This window comes from Lepisosteus platostomus, chromosome 6 (genome assembly GCF_059453375.1).
Source record: "Lepisosteus platostomus isolate fLepPlt1 chromosome 6, fLepPlt1.hap1, whole genome shotgun sequence".
Lineage (NCBI taxonomy): Eukaryota > Metazoa > Chordata > Actinopteri > Semionotiformes > Lepisosteidae > Lepisosteus > Lepisosteus platostomus.
The window spans coordinates 19,853,937-19,871,533 of record NC_142616.1 but is presented as its reverse complement, the minus strand read 5'-3'; the positions used below and the strand labels follow the sequence as shown (position 1 = coordinate 19,871,533).

Genomic DNA, 17,597 nt, shown 5'->3' with positions numbered 1-17,597 from the left:
GCATAGCTAAATGAGGGAATGTCCTGGTTGGGTTGCCCCAGCCCTGACCAGTGAATCCAGCCCTACCACTGCTGAGCCTGAGCCTGTCCTGATCGCGGTCACAGCTGGTGAGCAATATGACCCAGACCAGAGCTCATTACGTCTGGATCTCGGGTCCCAGCCTACACTCAGGTTGAAGCCCCATTGGATGGCAGAGATACCTGGGGAGGAAGTGATGGACATTTATCAGCATCAGACAGCGTGAAACAAGCTTGCTTTGTCAAGCAATGGGATAAGGGGACCACAACCTTGTTACCAAATTGTTAACACAGACAAACGCCAGAATGACAACAGTCCCAGCAGCCAGGAGTGTTGGAATGCAGTCCTTGGGTTGCAGAGTTGTCCAAGACCTCTGCCACCTATGATTTCTGTAGTCTGTTCATGCAGGCTTGAATGTAATTTGTCAGACAACACTTCCTTCTGCCACTGGCTGACTTCCCCTATCAGCACCCTCTTCTGTGCACAGCAGAAAGACATTCTTGTGCTCTGCACAGACATGGAGCCTGTGAATACCCAGCCCCCTGCAAAAAGCTTTAAAGGATGTGTCTCATCAAGAACTGGAGGCTTCCGCTGTTCCGGTGCTTCTTTGCTTACCTTGGGTTACACGTGGCTGGGGGCTCCATCTTTTATGGCCTGGGTGTGATGAGAGATCTGCTGTTCGTAGGTGGTTTTCTGTGAACCTGAGTGAACCTGCACAGGTGGGTATATTGGTTGGGGCAGTAGATGCATTGAGAAATAAATAGTTTAATTGGTACTCTGATGATAATTGTTGAGTGGTTGGATACATTCCTCCCAGAGCTTACACAAGTCTGATAGGTGTGTCACAAATTGACTCAAACTAACAAACATTGAAGACCACAGGGATTTCTGACTAGAGTCTTCAGCGTTTTAACCTGGTTATATACAACAATAAACACATAATGAAAAATAGTTTCTCTTGTATTTCAAGAAATTGTCAACAAATGTAATTTAAAACTAGAGAACAGATGTCTTTGAAAATTGTGTTTGTCAGGATCCTAACCTTGAACAGGCTAGCAGCTCGCATATTTGAAGAGGAAGAGCTCTTGATTTTTATAAGCCATCCACACTATGAAGAAAAAGAGAAAGCCCCATCCTGAAAGACAATAGATAATAGTTTCACAGCACACAGAAGGTTGATTTATTCAACTGACAACAGAGGTAAGTAAGTTAGACATGTAGCCTAGTCAGAATTGAAACATAACTAGATAATGTTCTCTCTCTGGGGAGGAGTAACAGAATTAGCATAGGTCTTTGCTGAACAAGCCAATTTATTTTAAAACAATAATCTTCTTCCTTTATTTTTTAGCCCCATGGTATTTCTTGCTCATGAGTGTTCTTAAGCGAGAGCATTTATAAAATATCCGTCTTCTTGAAGTGTGATGCAATCGCCACACTTTTTTTCTTCACGTCTTATACAGTAATTGGCATTCAGGTTCATTCAGGTGCTGGGTGAATCTGGAATCTGGCCTCAGATTGCTCTGCGAAGTGGGCTGTCACGCAGCGGGGACTGTCAGCTGACTCTCTGTCACACACAACCCTCTCATGCCTTCAACTTTTGAAGTGTATGAAGCCGGAATGTGCGAAAAGCATGGTTTTAGATGTGTTCAGCTGCCTGCCCTTTTAGAGAGCACACGAGGAGCTTGTTCGGGCTCTGCCCTTGCTTGGGTGTGCTAGGCAGGCTGTTGCCAGGAGGCTGTGCTTGTGATTGGATGCTGAGTGGCTGTTGGGTAAGGCTCACAGAGTCCTCCCCCACATCCTCCTGCACACAGCGAACTGCTGCTGAGATGTCCGGATCTGCTTCAGTCAGCAGAGTGTCTCTCTCTCTCTGAAATAGCTGGAACCATTCAGCTGAAGGGGTATGATAATTGACTCCCCCTCTTTGTAAGGAACTGCTAATGATGTCAGGCAGCTTCAGTGTGCTGGAATCGCAGAGCGGAGAAAGCTGACAAGTGACCGTAAAGATGGATGCTTGAGTAAGACTTGGACTGCACAACTGCTGTTTAATTTTTTTTTTCTACTTCCTTCTCCAAACTCTTAAAATCTGGATGGTATCTGGGAAAACAGTGAGACAGGTAGTGTAGCCGCTCTGTATTTCACTGCTTCTCTTTCTGCTGTGCATCTTGGTTTACACGGTTGGTACCTCAGAAATAAAGAGACTGATGCCTTGTGTTTCAGCACTTGATACACTTTGACTCTGTTTTGCATCTGAATATTTCTTGGTAGAATTTGGATCAAAACCTTCCCGTTCTCTGATTAAAGACCAGAGAATCTGCTCTTTAGTGTGCTGTAGTTTACGAGCCCAGGTTGGGCTGGGGCAGTTATACTTTCTCAGGGGTTATTCTTCCTATCAATCCAATGTTCTTAGATATCTGCTTTTATTCTGGTGTTTATCTTTGGGGAAAAAAAACACGGTTGTGCACCTTGTTGCTTTTATTTGTTTTAAAATGGTTTGATTTGTGTTTCGCATTATGTGTGGCCCAGAACGCTTAAGAGTAGTAGGTCTTTTACTGGGCGTTCAGGTTTAGGAGTTTTTGGACCTGGAAATGCTGTCACAATCTGTACATCTCCCAGTCAGATTGAATTTAAATGCCTGGCAATTCAATAAGCCCTTTCCACACTCTTCTCCTCCCCTGATAAAGGGATGTTACCTGGAGTAGTTTGGGGAGTGGGTTTTGAATGTCGTGGAGCCTCTGTTGCCTGCCCCTTCACAGAGATAGATCATTATTAAAAACCCACGGTCCTCGAACCTCTGACATCTGAGGGCGATTTTCTCACAATGTTTGCTGTCCATGGGTCACGTTTGTTTTTTAGCTCCTCTTTTAAGGTGCATTTTGACAACAGCGGGTTAACGCCTGCAAGACGAAAGGCTAGGGAAGGCTCTTTTAAGAAGGAAAATGTGTTCCTGTGATATTAGGAGCTCATCTAGCTGTAAGATTCTCCTTTCTTCACTGTTGCCAGTACTGAAGCCCAAGCTTAGTGTCAGCTGAGACTTGTCTTGAGGTAGGGGAATGATCGGAAACGGGTAGGTCGAGAGTCTTCCTGTGACTTTGGGGAAAATTCATTCCTTAGTATCTAGTTATATAGTACGATTTTGTACACAAACCTCTTATTTCCATTTAATGGCATAGCTCCTCCTCATTCTTCTCTCTCGTATGAAATATCCAGTTCTAACTTTCCCGAGCAGCAGTTCCAAGCGTGTGAGAGGATCGAGGGAAGGTGACTATCATTCATCTCAGGACCCCCGTTCCCACCTCTCCACGAGTCCATTTGCACCGCAGTCCGCTGCTGACTTCAGACCCGCCGTCTTCTCCTGGCCAGGCTGGTAGCCTGCTCAGAGGCCACCCAGAGAAAGGAAGAAAGAGAAAAGGGCAGCCAGTAACAGATTTTTAAAAATATTCAGTTATACAAGCAAGCAAGCAAGCGCCCTCAGGTACCAGGGTGGACAGTGTCGTCTCACTCTACAGTTCCCATCCTCGGCAACAGCGAATTCAGTTGTTACCGTTTGGAAAGGTTCAGTTTGTTAAAAGTACTACAATGTCGATTGCAGGATTGTACAGCCATCCATTTTCTAACTGCTTTGTCCAATTCGGGGGGAGGCTGGAGCCTATCCTGGCGAGCACAGAATGCAAGGCGATACATCCTGGATGGGATCCTTCACAGGGCACACACAAGACACACACACGCACCAGGGTCAGCCTTACCAGAAGCCATTTAACCTCCCAGTATGTCTTTGTCCCACCTGACTCTGGGAGGAAACCCGTGGCGAACGTACAAACTCCACGCAGATAGAACCCCAGGAACTGAACCCAGCACTGCTAACCACTGCAACACTGCGTTACCTCAGGATGAGACGGAGAGCTGCAATATCTCTTTCAGATAGGATGGTGTGTCTTAAGGGTAAAGGTCTTCAGCAGGACTGTGACATTTGGTGACCGTTATGGCAGGAAGGTAGAAGACATCACATTTCCCAAGAGTGACTTTAGAAGCTGTTCAGTAAACCACATCGCCATAGTCCAAGATGACGCATATGGAGATTTGAGCTAGTGTATAATAGGAGAATCATGTAAAACAGTAATGGAAACGAGGTTTAGACTTGACTTTAGCTTGGAGTTATCAGAATGAGCACGTCTTTCCTGGCTGTGTAATCGCCTCCTTGGCAAACCTCCTGGTCCCCAGAAGCTCAGCGTGGCAGGGCAGAGAATCAGATGTTTTGCATATTTGACCAATCACTAAGGATTAACACACTGCTGAGTTTATTGTATTTGTAATTTAAAAAAAAATGGTCTCTTAAAAGGATTAAATACTGGTTCTTCTTTCTGAAGTTAATTAAGTTAAATTAAGTTATAATTAAAGTAGGTGTTATATGTATTATTTACACAACTCAGAAACAGTCAACACTAACCCTTTCTTTAATAACGAAAAACCACGCACAAGCTGCGCATTTTTCCAAAAACCCTTCGCAAAATATCATATTCTTTTCTGCTTACTGGTGCAGTTTGGAAATGCATTGTGGCTTGACATGGGGCTTTTTCAAATTAAACAGCATTACACTGGGCTGTAAATCATAGGGGATAAAATCAGCTTCCCAAAATAAAAACAAATTATAGACGGGATTTTTTTAAAATAGATGTGCAGTCTACTTTTAACAGTGTTTAACAGGTCGTTTTCAAGATACTTTGCGTAGTGTTTTCTTCTCGCTGGTGAAGAGAATAAAAATCCAGTGTTAGTTCTGGTGTGAGAATACTTCTTGTGGGGGAAGGACTGTTAAACAACTGAGCAATTATACTCAGGACTCGTGCCATCTATGGGAAATCAGCTGCTCAATGTTCTTTCTGTTTATGAAAAATCTGTATTCCTGGGGAATGCGTTATAAAGACAACCAAGATCCATTATGAAAAAAGGGATCTCATTGTAAATGGTAGAGCGTATCCAACACAGTAAATTGTTTTGATAACACAATTACCACTAATTTATTTTGTACAGTAATCGAAAGACATTATCAAGGAAAAGTGAACCTGTTATTAAGCAGAGGATTTGTTTTGTGAAAGGATAGAAGCTTCACTCATCTAAAACTTTTTATAAAGTTTTCAAGGCAAATGGCAAGATTTAATGAACATTTAACCATTGCATTAATGTTATAAAGCTCCAAATCAGCAACACCAATACATTTACTTGTTAATTGTGAAGTGATAGTGGCTATGGACCAGAGAATTGTAGAGGTGAATTGTAGAGTGCATACAGTAGCTGTATTTTCCAGTCACACAATGCAGTTTCATCATTACAGCTCTGTGTTTTGTTCTTTGGCCTGTTCCGGTCTGAAGTGCCTCCTTACAACTGAGCGCAGAAATACATGAAAGTCAGCTTCTGCTGTGTAACCATGTGAATGTGGAGTGGAGCTGCTCTGCTAGCTCTAGGCAACCATTAACAGGCAATGTCACATAACAGGTAAACAGCGGGATTCGTAATTGAAGCCCTGAAACTAGGGAATCATTCACTTCTCACACCAAAGAAGAAATGATCTTGCTATATTAGTAGATCTTTTTTTATAAAAGGGGACAAAGTCATGGCAATATGTGTTACCACACCGTACTATTTAACTGCATTGCGATTCCTAGTGGTTTATTTGTCCTTTTCTGTCATTTGAGTGTTCATTGAGTTTGGACAAATGGCATTGTCGAGGATTTTCTCAGTCACTGTGAATCAGAGATGCATGCTTGTGCAATCAAAGTATGTTTTACTCAATGTCATAGACATCCCTTTTACCTTTTGTGCAACTGCTGCCAGAGACAAATTAGGCCATGTATTGAATGTGGTTAGTGCAAAAAGAGAGGTACATGCCGAAGGGGTTGTTAATGCTTTAGATACATGGTCATGAAGAATTCAGTTGAATAACAGTAACCCTACTGCTGGTTTGCAATTTCTGATGTCTTTGCCTGCTTCAGAAGTATTGGTCTACAAGCATTAGGATGGCTTTGTATCTTTGACACTGTGTATACAGTTTGTGGTTGTGATTTATTAGGCTTGTCTTCAGCAGCTCAGATTTCACCGTAATGTCACTAGTGGGAGTGGGAAAATAAGGGTACCGAGGATCGAATAGTGTGGAAGAAGTATTTGCAAGTCACAGCTGACAGTACTGTTTAGAGCAAGACCAGAAAAGCCTGTTTTGGGCCTGTCAGTCCCTGGGATGTGCAGAAACATATTACATTTCTAATTGTTTATGTTGGAATTATGACAGCAGCATTACCACCTTCTAGCCTGAATGATGAGATCTTGGAAGCTAAGCAAGGCTAGGCCTAGAGAAATGGTTGCTTTGGGCCAGAATTTCCAATCTGGTGCCCCAGAAAGGCGATCAGAGATGCTGTAATGTAGGAAGTTCTAGTGTCTGGATGAGACCTTAAACTGGGGTCCTGACAGATTTACTCTGTAAAGATCCCAGTGCACTGTTTGAAAAAGGTTTGAATGGGTGCTACCCTGGAGTCCTGGCTATATTCCTCTCTGGGCTTGCCTAATCTGACAACTTTGCAGTGGGGCTGGTGCAGATTGGAAGCTGCATTTAAGCAATGGATGAAGTGTTATATAAATGCGATGAATTATTATTATTAAGACATTTGCAGAGTCACAATGCTGGTTGGATGAGATGCTTTTGTGGTTGTAATAAGGTTAAGAGCTGTCTCACAGTGTCAGGTCGGACAGTCTTTGCACTTAAACCAGTATTCCTAAATCAAACATGTAATAACTCAGGATTAAAAGATAAAATTGTTTACTTAACACTAAATGCAAAAATGGTTCAGTAATTGAATTGTGAAGTGGGCCCCGGGTCGTGTAGAATCCAACAGGACTGTATGAGCTCAGGGGGAACAGGTTTGTGAATACCTTTGTTCTTGTTGTCACAATAGTCAGTGATGTCCAGGGAGCCACAGATCAGAAGGATGCTGGATGAGGTTTTAGACAAACAGTCTGGAACCCCCAGCCTGAAGATTCCACTGGTGGATGGGCCACCCATTCTCCCAAACTTGAGATCACATGGTTTGCAGGACACATGACAGAAGTACATCTCTGCACAATGAGGCCCTTTGTTCTCTGTGTTCACCCCACAACTTCAGTTATATCCTCTGGAAAGATGTTCCTTTTTAATGCTGATGCCAGTGAACACAATTGAAGCCTGCATTTACTCTCCAAACCTTTGTGTTGTGCAGAATTGTTTTTCAGTTGTTATGTGTCGTAGCTCTGGAAGTCTGCCTTTGAGAATTGAACTTGTCGTATTTTTGTCATTTGTCGTTTCTTAACAATGAGGTGCTGGGCTTCTGTGGTCATAGGAATTTCAAAATGTTAGTCTGGTATTTTAAGAGGCAAACATGGAGAGAATGCAACATTTTGTGATATGTCTAGTAAATGCATTTAGTAGTTACTTGTTGAGAAATATCCTTCTATCATATATTCTCTTGTGTTATAGTACCACAATAATGCTAATGGATTTGAGGCCACCCTGTTTACATCTAATGGATATAGTATAAATGATATTTTCTGTAGCTTTTATATTATCATGTTTTATGAACTCTTTTCAGGATGGGTAAAATCAAACTTAATCTCATCAATCATTTGGCGACTCTCTAGATGTGAGAGGAAAGACAAGCTGTGCCAGTTAATGGAAACGTATCTGAGCTACTGTACTTCCAGTGAATCGGGGCACCCTGCTTCAGTGTCTTTTGCTTTCTTCTTTTAATCTATTTTTATCACCAGCCATACCTGACCACATCTGCAAACGCTCTCCTCCCCAGCCCCTCCACCCAAGAACATGTGAATGTTACAGGAAAAGCGGCAGAGCAGGAGTCTGCAGAGAGGAGATGGTTCTGTTTGAGCATCTAAGTGGTTTAACAGAAAGAAAGTCAACAAGGTTGCGAAGAGGAAACGGCGCACAGTTTGGAGCTATGAAGTAATATCCGCGTGGCTTTGCGTGGGACTCTTCTGCCTTGTGCGCTGGCTGTGTCCGGTGTTATAACACATTTATTCGGCCTTCTGACCTTGGAAAGTGCAGATGCTGCCTCTTGGGAAAGAGAGCCTTAGCTGCTGGGATTTGCTTCAGATTGCCTGATAGCCACTTCCTCTCAAGGTGCGCAACCACTTCCTGTACTGTAGATTCACCATTTGTAACTTAACTGCCTGCAGAGACTGTGTCCTGTGATAAGACGGTGCTTTTTAAACTGTTTCTAACTGTAGTACTGTGGTGTCACCCAACATGTGGATAATGTTTTTACCTCAGGGCAGAAATGTTATGGATGAAAATGTTGATAATGAAATCTATTTTGTGAGCGGAAAGGTTAAAAAAAACTTAATTTGAATGTAATGTCTTTCTTAATTTAGACTCCAGTCCAGGGGCCATCTGCATATCTTTGGGAATTTTTAATGTTTGAAAATGGCCTGCTGATATTCCCTTTTTTAACTACAAACTTCAGAGAAATTTGACTGACAGACGTGTTCTTCATTAAGGATGAAGGTTGACGAGTCCTGAACCGTTACGCTGTGAACGGTATTGACACCAGCTGGCAGCACCACACCACATTCTCAACACCAGTTTGGATATGCTTGTTACAGTGCACAGCAGCACTGTGTGCTATCTTAAACTGCATGCCCGAGCTCTCCTTGTGCAAATGCCTGTCCTTCTTTTCTCTCTAAAGTTGTCTCCAAGCCTCACACCCGCAGCTCCACCCGCTACAGAGAGCGTAGAACGAGGGCTGCTCTGATACACCAGCCAGCCATGTTGCTGGAGCTGAAAGAGGTGGATGAGATCCTCAGATCAGTAGGCTATTACAATGGAACAGGATGGACGGGCCAAATTGCCTCCTCTTGTGTAGGACCAGTCTAATGTCAATTGTTCTGTCACTCTGCACTTATATGTTCCTCCAGTGGCATCTTACTGCCTTCCCCTGCAGTTGTCTTCTGTCCCTTTAGCAGTGTATGTCTTGGTTTCTCAGATCTGAGAAGAGTGACATGGGAAACACCTGGTCAGCACCTGCCCTGACTCCGCGATCCTGTGCAATATACTGTGCTGCTCTCCACTTTCACTGATCGCGTGGGAGTGGGTCAGTGGGTCAGTAGGTTTTGCAATCAGGTGCCGTGAATGTAACAGGCTTGGTAAGAAATAGTTCTTGTTCAATATATTCTAGACAGACTTAAAAACCTCATATTATAAGGAGAGCAGTGGTCCCAGTGGCATTAAAGAGAGCACTCACCCAGAACTTTCCAGACAGAGGTGATGGGGCTGAATGTTTGACAAGCTACTGTGATATTTGTGTCAATGTATTCTCAGTAAGGACTCTTGATGCTGTAGGACACTGGCCAAAGGAATCACTTCTGGTGTTTCTTCTGAAGCAAAAAGCCTTTGAGCCACTGTGGATTTAAAGAGTACTGTGGAACGTGTCCTTATCGTTGCTTTCATTTGCCACAAAGACCATCAGTCAACAGAGTCACAGAGGCTCCTGAGAAGCTTAATTGAAAATTTTCAGTGCAGATACTTCATACAGGGAAAGCTTTTGCTGCAGTTGAATTGGGTGACATGACAGTTAAAAAAAACGGTGCATTATTTATCTTGTTAACTGTATTTCTTCCATTTTTCCCTTCTAACTGCTCAAACGTATAGGAAGTTAAAGCACGTTTTTCATTATTTCTAGAAAAATTAACGATAGGAAACATGATTATGATCAAATGTTGTTGCCATAATCATCCACTGCTTTTATTGAAGGCAAGAGAGTATTTTGTCCATATAAACTCTACATGCTGTAGGTGTACTGTTATAATGCAGTGTTTATCATACGGTGGTTTTATTAAACTTCTGAACAAAGTGTTAACTTTTTCATTTTTTTCCCGTCCTCGAATATTACCAGCGTTTGAATTTTCCTTCAAATCCCAGAAATCTGTTTGGATAATACACCACACAGAAATAAACACGTTGCTCAGAATAAGGAGCTTCAGCATCCTTCCTCTTATTAGTACAGTCGGCGACAGATGCATCCTGCAGCTGCAAGCGTCTTCCTGTCTGAATTTAGATCCTTTTGTCTGAAGCTCTGTACAGCAAAGTTAGAACGCTGCTGGAATTTAAATAGGCAGTGTCTGACAGGGGCTGTGCTGGCTGTCGTGTGGCTTCATCAGCTTTCTCATGTACTAACTAATGGATAAAACACTGTTAGAAAATCTGCCTATATTCCATTTTCTAAAGTGTAAAACAGACATTGTGGCGCATCAAACAGGTTAGTATGGCTTTTAAAAACACCTTGCTGCAACAAAGCTTGCATTTAATTTATTTAAAATATCACGTATTTCATCTAAGTCCTCCTGCTGTAGCCAGAGGAAGGTTGTCTGCTGTTGTGGAAACTTTAAACTGTAAGTTTACAGTAGAACATATGGATAGTCTTGAAATTCTGAGATCTCTTAATTTTTTTCTAGGACTGCATTTTACTGGAAACTTCCTTCAGTCCACTGGAAAAATGTCTTGGTTCAAGACTGGCCTACTGCAATGGAAACTATGTGTGAAACAGCTACCATATTTTTGTCTAGGTCATTGTGCTCGTAGGTGGTAGAAATGTCTTTTGAGAACAAACAGTTTTGATCAGTGTAGGTGTTTGCTGTAGTTTGGTCTCATCGGCTTACTTTGTTTGTCAGACAGGTTGTCTGTGAGCACTGTGATAAATGTTGGTGTACATATTTGAGTGATCTTACACAACACTAAAACAAACAGAAAAGGCAACAGCATTGGGACAGATGTTTTTTTTAGTTCTGCTTTAATTGTACCTGTACTTGAGGAGTAGTATTGAAAATGAGCAATTTCAGACTAATTATCACTACTCGTGATTTTAAAGTTTGAGGTCCGATGTAAGTACATAAGAATTGTCAGAACCAAAGAAAAGGATTCCTTGAATATCCCCCATGCCATTGTTTTATTTGTAATGCAGTGTCATTATGTAACATTTTTCAAAAATTTTCCAGTGCAGAAGCACAGTTAGAGAAAGTAATCTACAGGGTTTTACTTTTCATCCCAAGCTGGTTTATTTCCCTTTTCTCTTTTGACTTTATTTGCATTGCTCACCATATCCTCCCTCAGATGTTGCTTAGGAAAGAGGTGATTGGGGGAATTGATGCTGTACAGTGATCAGAGACCTGCTGGGGACATGCTCTCCACTATAGCTGTTGCATGAGTAAAGAATTTCAGTGTACCTTCATAGCCAGCATACCATCTCCCCCCTTTTCAGAGCATAAATCAGTGTATTTCCCTTTCATGAGAAATCAACGAATGCCGAATCACAAACTCGCACTACTACTTATTTCCCTGCTAGCAAATAAAACTCAGCTTTCGTGACAGTGAGAATCATGGAGTAAAGTTGTGAGATGCTTGAACATGGACTGAGCCCCTTGTGAGTATATGGAAGTCTAAATAATCCCTCTCACTGGGAGAACACATTAGGGAAATTGAACAGAAATGTCTCTCTTGTTGTCTCCTGGTGAGCAGACAGTTTTTTCTGTCCAAAATATTAGGTTGGCATATTATTTTGGCTTCATGCAATCTCATTTTATTTGTAAATTATTGTAATGAATCCTGTTTTTTTTCGTAACGAGAAAACATCAGAGAGTCCAACAGCACAAAAGGTCCCAGTGGTTCAGTTCTGGGCATTTTTCGTGCCCATGTGAGTTTTTAAAAGCAACTTACTGGACCAGGAAAGTGCTCCTGGCTTCAGGAACACATTTAAATGGCATTTCTGAGGATCCCCTTGATTGACTCTTCGGAGGATGTTTCAGGACAGAGCAATTTCCAAGGAGATGGAGGTCCATCTAAGGTGCAATATTTGTGCGTGTGTGGCAATTGTGCTTATGTATGTGCATTTTTGCGTGTGGGTGTGCATGTCAGGCAACCATTGTCTGTTGCAGAATACAAAAAATATGTTTTACAAAGCGTACGTATGGGGTGCAGCCTTTTTGTGGTCCTCACACTCATTGCAAAGTTATCGACAGTTCTGTGCTGTCCGCAACCTCATTCTGAAAATCTACTCCCCAATAAAATATACTCCGCTGTTGTGTTTTGTTTCCCAGTTTCATCAGGGACTGTTGATACATTTATTTTCATTCAGACCTGTTTTCTGATTTGGGAAAACCTGCTTAGTTTCATTCAGCATGTTATCTGTGTGTGTACAGCTTGCTGCATGAGGCACTTGTGATTTTGGTCAGAATTTGGCATTGACACTTTACCCAAAATCAGGGACTTGGTATTGGAAAATGATCACATGAGCCACTTCAATAATATAATAATATATATTCAATAAAATGACATTAAAATAGGCCACATCTCATCCTGGACTGGATTGTGTAGCACTAAGAGTTCTAGAGGGCATGTGACTCCCCCCTGGTCCGTCACAGGAATGACCCCCCAGCCCTGCAGGCCCCCCACTTACACAGCTGGGTGGGCAGGAGCCACTGGAGTCAAGTACTTCAGTCAAGGTACCACAGCAGTATCGGCAGCAGGGACTCGAACCCACAACCTGTTAGCTCTGATACCAGAAGTTCCGCCCCCAGAGGGTCCTGCAGACCCCTGGGTGTCCTGGGGAGTGGTGCCCTGATGTCCCCTCACCTTGACCTGGGAGAGCTGTTACAGAAAAAAGCCTTTAAAGCTGTAAAGGGGATTCTCACTTTAATGGTGTTCCAAAAGGCAAGAGATTGAGACAGATTTGTGCCTTGTAATGAGGAGGATTTGTTGGGGTTGATAATGTTGATTTATCAAAATTATGAGTGAAAATAGTCTATTATAATTATGCCAACAATCATAACCTCAGCTTCAATTTGTTATATTTAAAAAAGGGGTAGTGAATGACACATTGCCCGTTATTTTTGGTGTAGGTGAACCCCAGATATTATTATGAAAATGTGTAATTGCAGTTACTCTTGTTTTTTTATATGGCCTGATTTGCTTTTATGTCATATAATTTCGCGATGAGTCATGCTGGAATGCTGGCCACTTAGCAACCACAAGTGTTTTATGTCTTTTTTTTTTTAAATGCTGGCCCTGTTTATCAGGCAGAAACATTTCTGGACTTCAGCGAGGCTGTTGTGAACACACAAAACCGGACTTTACTTTCCTGTCAGGGTTCCCCCTTAGACAGTGCTGGTTAGTCAGAATATGAGTTGGATGAAATTTGGTAAAAATGTCATTATTTTGCCCTCTTCTCAAATATATCTGTGAAAACTGACAGATGAACAGAGCTGAAGTCTGCCATTCAGTATGTAGCTCTAAATGTTATTGGAGTAGAGAAAGTGTGCATCCTGTTGATTCTACTACTTTGATCATTTTTTAACTAAACAGCGCCTCTATATTCTTTTGGTTGTGTGTTATTTTTCTTTGTAAAATATTGTGAAATAAGTCATATAACAGATGAAAATGGGTATGCCCATGTAATGGGAGATTAGTAATGTTTCTTATGCCGCAAGTATGAATATTGAGATTTACAGGCTGTTGGTTTAATGTTCGGCGTAAGGAATTTGGAGTATCTATGGCTTGCATTCTAATTGTTTGTGGCTGTTAAAATTCCTGCGATGGTTTCAAATGCATTAATCCAAGATCAGCTTGAACAGTCTGGCCTTTTCTTCGAGTAATTCCTCTACTGGCAGAGGATCAGAACCTCTCGGTAAGTCACCATGCATCTAAAAAATACTGCCCTTGATACTTAGGGGTTGTGAAACGCTTATATCTTATGTAGATTTCACCCAAATGTGGTCGGGCCTCATTCAGAAAGCTCACAATAACAGATAGAGACATTTTGAATGGTTTTTAAAGTGGATCATTTGGATTCAGGAGCCTATCACGATGCCAGCTGTGAGCTCCTGGCTCTTGCTTTTCCACTTTCAGCTCAAAACATTTAAAATTGGACTCGAGGTGCAACTCTACACTGTGATGCTGACGTGCGTTTGCATGCAAGAATACTGTTTTCCCACACCATGTGAATTTAATACTTAAGTGGCATCTTCACAAATAACCAAGGACTTATGCGTTTTTTTAAGTAATACAGTGCAGCATGCAGAAGAAAGGGCCCAATCCCAAGTAATTGTCTTCTGTTACTATGGCAGGAAGTGTAGAATTAAATTCAATAATAGTTTATTGTTGATAATTGCACAATTCAATTCATGAATAACAAACTTTAGTTTGAACCTAACTGGAATTTCAAGTCATTGTCTTCTTTTTTTTTTGTCAGACATACATGACCTTTCATGTAGTCTTTCTTTATTTGTTAATTTGAAACTGCCTGTCATGCAGCAGTACAGAAAATATTTTTTCCAGTAAAATATCCACAGTGCCATCAAAAGAAGTCAAGTAGAAAGTGCCTTTGTTCTGCCACTGTTCAGTAAAGCCAGCAAGCACAGAAGCTCTGCATTTACACACTTGACTGGGCTTTTGAATCCCGGGCAAATTCTTTTAAAAAAAGCCTTTGGCTCAAATAGAAAAAGAGTGCCAACAAAACAATCTGTATGATTTTATGGACCGAAAACACCTGAGAAAAGTTCAGCTATGTATTATAAAATCATTTCAACATATCTCATACTTTACTGTTTAGTAGTTGCACTGTTAAATTAGCTCTGATTTTTATTGCACTTATTAAACCTGCAGTTTACAACACACAGTTGTAAGGCAGACCTTTTCCCTCAACTGTTTTCTCTTGACACAGAGACCTTTTCACAATTTCATAAACCTCTTTCTGGAATGTGCACCAAATACAGACCTTGCGTTGAGTAAAACGGCTTTTCATTTGTGGAGATACTCACAGAATGGTTCAATTTTTCCTTTGGGGAAAAAAAAGGGTCAAATCAAGTAATGAAGAGGAACGTTAACAAATGACAATAGAAAAAGCTTCTGGTCTTTGGCTTTTCTTAAAGGACTCGGAGCTGACAGTGTTGTCTTTATTTAAAGTGTCCCTGTGCAACTTGCAATCAGTGCTCCAACCATCTGCTTGCCAGATGTACTTTATTGGTCCTGGTCTCCTTGGCGGAGGGAGGCTTTAGCTGATCTTACAGTGTGCAGAGAGTGGGAGGGAGGGCCAAGTTGAAGTGCAGTAATGGGAGGTGTCTGGAACTCCATATGAGCGGTTCCTCTTAGCACCCTGGTCACTTGTGAGAATGAGGGAAACAAGTGTTCGTGGAAATGTAGGAACGGGGAGGAAGTGCTGAGCTGACTTTGAGTATGGCTGAAAAGGGGCTTCAGAAAGGAGGAGAGGAGAGCCTGAGCTGCTCGTCCACAGTACCGTAAGCAACGCCGGTTTTACTCATGGATGTTAATCGGTTGAGGCCTTTTTCAGTCCAGACTTTCACCGAAGCGTTCGTTTAAAAACTGTAAAAGTATAAAATTTAAAACTTTAATCGGAAAGGTTAAGACGATTTGAACGTTTTTAATCGAACAAAAAATGTTGGTGAGTATATATAAACAGGAATGCAGACAGGAAATATTCTGTACTGTATACACTTATATGAGGATAGCAAAAGCATTTCACTTGATTGGCTCAACACTGATATCCAGTTGTGCAGCAGCTGTGCAGGCAGATTCTGCACTCAGTCCATTCAGGAGAAAGCTCGGGACAGCAGTCTGCTTGTCCTTCCTTTCATTTCGGTCCAAACAGGTATCTCTGTACTATTGGTCTCATTTCTGCTCTGAATCTGTGCTTTTCTGAAATTCTGAAAAACCTGAAAACTCTTGCTGTGAAAATCTTCATTGTATTTTTTATTGATTTCTTCAACATTAAAATTAAACCACTGTACCATTAGTTCTTAGAAGCTGAGGTCTTTGATATTTACTACATTTACTAATTTACTACAGGTGTTCATGGACTTTCATCTGCAGTACAGTATGGTTGTTTTCTTTTGCCCTGAAGGACAACAGCAGTACTGAGTCCAGGGTGTATTCTGCCTTGTGCCCATTGGTTGGGGAATCACAGTGTGAATTAAAGCAGTATCCACTGAAAAGTGTTGTCCTTACTCCATTGCTGGGTTCAAATGTAGATGGAAAAATCTGGTAAATGTTATGAAACACATCTTAAGAAACTGATGTTTTTCCAAAGCTTCGAAAACACTTGTGTGATATATTCAACAGGCACAGTGAATATGGCTTAGTTTGTGAAATATTGTCGCCTTGCTATTTATCGGGTTCCTTGGTGTTTGAAAGGGTTTACAGACGTGTCCCCCAGGATGAGTGCGCAGTGCGTGCAACACTTTTTTGTATCTGGTGTGTGGGCGGCAACAAAATTGCAGCTGATTTTTCTAGGGATCTTTTCAAAGTAAGCAACATGCTTTGTTGGCTCCGGGGCAGAAATGTAGAATCTTAATGACTGGCCTGCTACTGTCCTCACTGGTGGTTTATTAGCACTGGTGGCTTATATTACAGACATACCAGCATGAGAATGACACAAAAGCTCTCGATTGCTCTCAGAGTCAGTGCAATGAGTGCAAAGAGGATCACTTCCCCACGTATCAGTGAATGGCAGACAGTGCCAGGTCTTTCTTCGTATTTTCTTCAAATACTCTTGTCCCATATTGTCCCAGTGTGTGCTTTTGATGTGTGAGCATGTGTTTAATATATTGTCTCAAAATGTGCTGTGAAAATTTCAGCAATATTTACCGCTCAAACATAACAACAGTGAAATGTTTTCTAGGCATTTTCTAGGAGCATTTTGAATCCTGGACTTGTAACGGGAATGTCATGCACTCAAATCCCAGAAGAGACAGTGCTGATGTACGCTTAAGGCAGGTTCTTCTCCCAAACTGCTCCAGTAAATTACCCATCTGCACAAATGGGTCCAAATGCAAGTTGCTTTGAATAAAAGCTTCAGCCAAATAAATCAGTAGGTTTTGAAACCAACATGAAGTGGTGTACATTGCCGCGGTTGTGTGCTGTGATCACCCGAATGTCACAAATCTGCACTTAAAAAATCTTCCACTTTTCTTTTTGCATAGCTTCTGTATTTGGGGACTTTCCAATGTACTAATAACGAAGTACTCGGCAAGCAAATGAATAAGAAGTACTGCACACCTGCAATCTTCTTAGGAGATTGCAATGAAATTATAAGTGCACGTTTTCTAATGATACGTTTTGAAGTATTAAAAGATGTTGGAAAGAATGTGGAAAAGGTGCTTTTTAGTTTGCAGTTCTGTTTGTTCTCATTGTGTGTGCTTCAGCTGTTTGCAGTAGATTCACATGTTGGATGGCTTACCTCTCCACCCAGGGCCATCCTCACCACAGAACTCTCATTACAGCAGGCGGGGTGCAGTGAGCAATGACTAACTGCGTTAACCACTGTCGGTATCTCAAATAAATATTTTGATCTGGGTATTCCACCCTGGCACGCTGATATAAAAGCAAACCACTTTTGTCTTTGTGCTGCTTGAAAAGTTGTTTTCACCCTTGTTTTGGTCCCTCTTTCGACTTCGCTGATGCTAAGAACCGTCCACAGCCTAACACAAGACCTCTGTGAAGCTACCGTTTCTGCACTTGGAGAATTTGTGGGTCATAGGCCAAG

At 41.6% G+C, this 17,597-nt stretch overlaps 1 protein-coding gene across 5 annotated transcripts in view; it reads left to right on the top strand.

Moving 5' to 3' along the window:
- The window catches only part of pald1a (phosphatase domain containing paladin 1a), a 92,646-nt gene that overhangs the window by 12,464 nt on the left and 62,585 nt on the right, over nt 1–17,597 (top strand). The window contains exon 1 of one of the 5 annotated variants that reach the window (XM_088634639.1): nt 1,816–2,033. The exons of 1 other annotated variant lie outside the window; for it this stretch is intronic. In XM_088634639.1, the coding sequence (XP_088490765.1) occupies nt 2,026–2,033 (8 nt within the window). In that variant the 5' untranslated portion in view covers nt 1,816–2,025. Of the gene's footprint in view, nt 1–1,815; nt 2,133–10,161; nt 10,305–15,184; nt 15,334–17,597 lie in introns of those variants that run through there. 3 more of the 5 variants (XM_088634640.1, XM_088634642.1, XM_088634638.1) reach the window with 3 other exon arrangements.